The sequence below is a fragment of the Triticum urartu genome, unplaced genomic scaffold, assembly GCF_003073215.2.
Source record: "Triticum urartu cultivar G1812 unplaced genomic scaffold, Tu2.1 TuUngrouped_contig_4446, whole genome shotgun sequence".
NCBI lineage: Eukaryota > Viridiplantae > Streptophyta > Magnoliopsida > Poales > Poaceae > Triticum > Triticum urartu.
In genome coordinates, this window is record NW_024115036.1 from 4,590 (window position 1) to 10,887 (window position 6,298).

Consider the following 6,298-nt stretch of genomic DNA (forward strand, 5'->3'; position numbering starts at 1 on the left):
CATCCATATAACAAGTTCAAATGCAATGAAAAAAAAATAGTCTGTTGGGGCATGAACACAAACACGCAAAAAGAAAAATAAGAGAAATAAAGAAAAACAACCACAAAGTGGCCACAAACTCACGCGCCTGCTCCGGGGACAGTCAGCGAGGGGCAGCATACATCACCTTCATCATAAGTCCCAGACGCTCGCGGTCGCGCTGCATATACAACGGGTGCCATTGGCATATATTAATAGCTTTCTATGTTTCTGATTGCCATATATTTTGTAAGCGGTAAATACACCAGTGATGCTTGAAATTGTCACAGATGTTCAGTTTAGTGCCTGAAGTTTAAAAATACCTCGAACTGGTTCTAAAACTTGGCACGAAACATCCGTATATGTAAAGTGCGCAGACGTGGCACCGTATATGGATGACATGGCATGGGGCCCACTTCTAACAACAAAACAGGGTTATTTCAAAACTCTATGTCCCTATGACTAGTGGGCCCCGCCTGTCAGAGGAATTAAAATGTACAGGGCGTGTTGGCCACCACGATATGTCAGTTTTGTTGCCAACAATTTTTTTTGAGGGGTTGTTGCCAACAATAACTCTTCAGGCTTATATTTTTTTTGAGACAATCTCGCCAAGCTTTATTCAGAATCCAAAATGTTTACATGTAAAAATGCAACTCTCCCGGTTGGCCCAACCAAACATGGCGTCCAAATCCGAGATTTAAAGCACACTTAGCGAGATTGTGAGCCTCGAAATTCGAGCTTCTAAACTCATGAACTATGTTACAAGAATTGAAAAGGCTAGAATGATCTATAATTTCATGAACAATAGCTCCATACTCCGACATCGTATTCTTCCCAATATCATTAACCACTGTCCTGCAATCTGATGCTATATGAATTCTGTTGACATGTAAGTCTTTAGCCAGGGCTTGCCCTTCTCTAATCGCCATTGCCTCCAAAGTAGCTGCCGCTGTAATACCTTTGACTTTGATAACTGAAGATCCCAGAAACTTCCCTTCCTGATCACGGCACGCAGCTGCCGCCGCACCTTAGGATCCCTCTGTCACTACGGCCGCATCCGTATTTATTTTCACGAAGCCCTCCGGTGGTCTCAGCCACACCGCCGGTCGTGCCTCGATTTTCCTTGACTGCTTTGTTGTATCCTTTTGAGGGGTTGTTGCCAACAATAACTCTTCAGGCTTATATGAGTATGAATATGGTTGTGGTACTTAGATGGGCTGCACTCAGTGCGGCCCATCTAGCACACATTATTTCTTTAAAAAATAAAAGTATGCAAACAATAATCATAATTAGTGCTAAAAATGTAAATAAAAATCATAATAATAAATTTATATTAGAATATTCATGTGCTATTAATAATTACCTCGTGGTCAACAAATATCCGTGTGCACATATTATTTCAAAAAAAATCATAATCAAGGCTCTATGCCACGCTGTCAGCTATGAATATTTGTGGTACATAAATAATAACTTCATGATACACAAATATTTATGTGCACACAAAACAAATATTTTCCAGTAACTTTATGCAATATTCAACTATATTGATAAAATATTTTTTCACCAAATATTATGAATATTCATTGGTGTATAATTTCACTCGTGGCTTATATTCATATGTTTAGATATTCTAAATATAATACACAAGTAAATATTCAAATAGAAAAAATTAAATTGAAAAATTGATTTAGTTCTACAAACATTTTTTAAGAAGATAATTATGAATTATAAAATCATGTTTATAATTCACATATACTTTTTCAAATTGTATGATGTTTTAAAATAATACGTGAATATTTTGAAAACTACATGAACACTTTTTAAAAGTTGCTTATTTTAGTTTTACGCAAGCCTCTATAACACATGAATAGTTGGACTTTATTTGTACTATTGCCATTATAGTTACGGACCTTTTCATTTTTCTGAGAAAAATAAAAGGTGCTAAATGGGCCACACAGACAGCAGCCCTTTTAAGAACCACAACCGTTTCAATTTGCAGTACATTAAGATTTAGGAGCTCCAGTTGACAAAAATAGCTTGTTTGCGTGGTGGCTATGACATTCTACATTTTACCCTGAATTGCCGGTCCGAATCTGATTAGGCGTAGTTGTTAATTTTAATTTTTGATAGGCTGGACCCGTTAGTCATAAACATATACGGATGGGATTGGAACCGAATTTGCACATTCCCATCAAGTTTTGAAACGAATTTGGCATATTTTTCAAGTTCAGACACTAAACTGAACATCCATGGCAAGTTCAAGCACCACTGATGCATTTACCTCATTTTGTAACTATGTTCTGTAATAGAGCCTTGCAGCTTTTCTCACGCAAAGGAAACCAAAAATAAACAGGAATGAGATGAGGGAATGCCATAATAGAATGGGCAAAAATGCTCCTGCTAACCATTAAAAGAAATGACGCTCGGCGATCCTTGTACAATTCACACATAGACACAGTCCACTGAACACTTCAAAACTTTCAAATAAAAGTTGAGCCTTCGAAACTTTAACTAGAAAAAATATATGAATTTGATCAGATTTAAATTTGAGTCGGCCATCTAAAATGTAATAAATAAATATATAAACTTTAGACTGGACAAATTCAACTAACAAATTTCAAGAGAAAGAATCCAAAGTTAGGGTCTCTGTCGATGCATCTACAATGATATGACATCAACATGTTTTCACGCATGCGGACATATAAAATTGTATGAGGGCTATCTCATCATCTTGTATGTTCGGCCGTGTACTTGATTCGGTGATTGCTTTATATATAAAGCTGGGTGAAAGCCTATTTTGAGACATATAAAATTGTTAACTGAAAAGAGATAGAGACAAAACGAGAGTGAAAATTGTTTTTTCCTAGTCTAAGTGATCCATTCTCATGCGACGGAATAATTGTCTTTTAATCTCCATATATATGTTATACAAAAATCATTTACTGTTCGTCACATGTTGTACTATATTATAACTTTGATTGTCCTACGTATGCATATATTATAACTTTGATTGTCACATGTTGCACAAATCATAGTGGTGTCGCTACATCATTAGCCTTTTATTGGTTCTAATTGTTACACCTGGACTGCCATTGGCGTGCTGGACCTGTACTCTCGACGACACAGGGTCAAGATCGCACGCGGCGTGGGACACTGGACGTCCGTCTCCAGTCGGCACCAGCGGCACGAGGAAGAATAGTATGGCCGCGGCATCCATATAAACTAAAGCCCATGTAGCGCCCCCCAGTACTAATCAACCGACAATCGGCAATGGGATTACTCCAGTCGTCTTCCTCCAGCTCGCGCGTAGCCTGGGTGCTGCTGCTGCTGCTGCTTTGCTTCTGCGAGCTTCCATTCAGAGCACACGGAGGAGGTTCTCGCAAGGTAATTTACATGCTTAATCGATTGGTTAACGGTGGAGCTAGCTTAGCTATAATTAATTAACCCTTCTACGTGCATGCGTGCGTGCGTCTCTAGCTCTATATAGCTTACTTAGGTCATGTGAAGCATGATGATCCCAACGATGTCGTCGCATCGCACCATGATCTGCTCACCACTCTTCTCCAAAGGTACACATGTACATGTAGTTTCAGCAACGAAATGAAGGCCTTTGCTTGCCTTTGGTATGCAATTACAAACATTGATATATTTTAGCAAGGAAGAATCTTTGGCCTCCGTGGTGTACAACTACAAGCATGGCTTCTCGGGGTTCGCCGCCATGCTCACCACAGAGCAAGCGAAAGAACTTGCAGGTTGGTGGGCAGTCGTTGTCTAACTAACCTGTCAATTTGGTTGCATAATTGCATGTGTTGAATGTTGAATAATTATCATGTGATGTGATGGGTGTAGAGTTTCCGGAAGTAATCAGTGTCCAACCGAGTAAAAGGCACACGCCAACCACCACACGGAGCTGGGACTTTCTTGGGCTCAACCACCAGATGATGGGCAGTGATATGCTCCACGGAAGCAACTCTGGAGGAGAGGACGTGATCATCGGGGTGATTGACACCGGTTAGCATTTAAATTGATTAATCAGCACTGCACGCATGACTTCGTAACCCTGTAGTTTTTTTTTCATTTATGAAAAATATTTCACGTCATGGCATCATATCAAATAATTAGGGATCTGGCCGGAGTCGAGAAGCTTCAACGACGCAGGCTACGGGCCGGTGCCATCAAGGTGGAAAGGGAAGTGCCAGGTCGGACACGACTGGGGCAGCACAAACTGCAGCCGTAAGATCATCGGTGCACGGTTCTATAGCGCGGGAGTACCTGACCAGTTCCTCGAGACGGACTCGCTCTCGCCCCGGGACCATAACGGTCACGGCACACATTGTGCGTCCACCGCCGCCGGCTCGGCAGTGGAGGCGGCCAGCTTCCACGGCCTAGCCAAGGGGGTCGCTCGGGGAGGCGCAACGCGTGCTCGCATCGCGGTGTACAAGTCTTTCTGGGGCCTTGGCTTCGGGAACACAGCGACCGTGCTGGCAGCCATCGACGACGCGATCCATGACGGAGTGGACGTGTTGTCGATGTCCTTTGGTGTCGACGAGAACTCGTTCGGCGTCCTGCACGCGGTCCAAAAGGGGATCACCGTCGTGTATGCGGGGGGTAACGAGGGGCCAAGGCCACAGACGGTTAGGAACGGTGCGCCGTGGGCTATCACCGTTGCGGCTAGCAAGATTGATCGGTCATTTCCGACGATGATCACGCTGGGAAGCAAACAACAGATAGTGGTACGTTTTTATTCACACGCAACTGAGGGCCTACTTGACGTAGGGGTCTTATTTATGCTTTCTGGTATTTAGCTCAAGAATATGAAGCGGCCGGACAAACTTTGTTTTTCCTTGCAGGGACAGTCTCTCTATTACCGAGGGAAGAATTCGTCAAAGAGCAGCAGTGGTTTCAAAGTTCTTGTGGTTCCAGTGAGGTAAGTGAATCAAAGATATTTGTTTGTTTCCGAACCTTTCTTTTGCGTGGTTAGATTTTGTAAGCATTATTATTCTTTCCCCATCGCTACCCTAATAAAAACATGCTTACGGTAGACTTTTCATACCATTTCGCGAGTTCTTCTTTTAGTACCATTTTCGTGGGTATTTCCAAATCCGACAGACTATTTGCACTCAATATTCTCTCCTGTCGCTATCCTATAAAGCAAAACACAATTTTCTTCTTACATCATTTTTGTGGCCCATTCAATATTTTTCCCTTTCAAAAAGTAGGATATCCCCCTTACCTCTGTATCAATTGATGCTCACAGCCATAGCAATTCGATCTAAACAAGACTATACTTGACATAATTTTACCTTCTGTATTTTAGTTGTGACATGGAAATTCTCAATGGCACGGACGTGAAAGGGCAGATCCTGTTCTGCACCATGCAGCCAGGGGATCAAGATGTGTTCCAGCAGTCATCACAGTACGTCCGGGATGGTGGGGGATCTGGTGTCATCTTTGCCCAGTATACCACGGACCTAAGCTTCACAGCACTAGATGTCTGCAAGGGCATAGCCTGCGTTCTCGTGGACCTCGACATCGGAAAGAAGATCGCCAGCTACATGGACGACGCAAGGTATGCACAAAAAGTTCCATTTTTGTGCAATGAGAGTCTGAGTTCAGGCAAGGTGGCATGCAAGTGCCGTTCTGATCTGAACCAGGCGACAAGCGTGGTAAAAGCAATCTCAAATTGACAAAAAAAAGTGCCGTTCTGATCGTTGGAGAGAACTTTCTTGTTTTATTTTCTGAGCAGCTCTCCAATGGTGAAGATCGAACCGGCGCGAACCATCACGGGGAAGGAAACACTGGCACCAAAAGTGGCCATGTTCTCCTCGAGGGGTCCGTCGCCTGATTATCCCGCCATTATCAAGGTACGTGTCAGCCGCTAAGCTAAAATGTACTGTACTTAACATGCTCCGTGGCAACACAGGTCATCTCAGTGCCTTGATACATCTTTTAACAGCCTGACATAGCGGCACCTGGAGTCAACATCTTGGCGGCAAAGGAAAATTCGTATGCAATTTTGTCGGGGACGTCGATGGCAGCCCCACATGTAGCTGGCGTTGTTGCCCTGCTGAAAGCTCTTCACCCAAACTGGTCATCTGCTGCAATCAAATCAGCCATTGTCACTACCGGTAATGATTAAGCACGCAGTTAGCACATGCCCAACAGTAACTTTGTACGTGGAGGCAGGCATATTCATCTGTTTGTTGCTTTTGCATGGTAATGAAGCCCATACAACCGATGAGCACGGAATGCCGCTACTGGCGGGAGGGCTGCCTCGGAA

General features: G+C 43.0%; 1 protein-coding gene across 1 annotated transcript; it reads left to right on the forward strand.

The window, feature by feature from the left end:
* Positions 1 to 3,164: 3,164 nt before the first annotated feature.
* LOC125527834 (subtilisin-like protease SBT3.8) lies at positions 3,165 to 6,298 on the forward strand (the record flags this gene model as incomplete). The annotated part of the gene is given in 10 exon segments (XM_048692344.1): positions 3,165 to 3,402; positions 3,496 to 3,587; positions 3,673 to 3,770; positions 3,868 to 4,029; positions 4,141 to 4,751; positions 4,869 to 4,945; positions 5,336 to 5,587; positions 5,765 to 5,882; positions 5,975 to 6,146; positions 6,244 to 6,298. Coding segments are annotated over 10 exon segments (1,751 nt in total), but the record flags the coding sequence as incomplete, so codon positions are not given.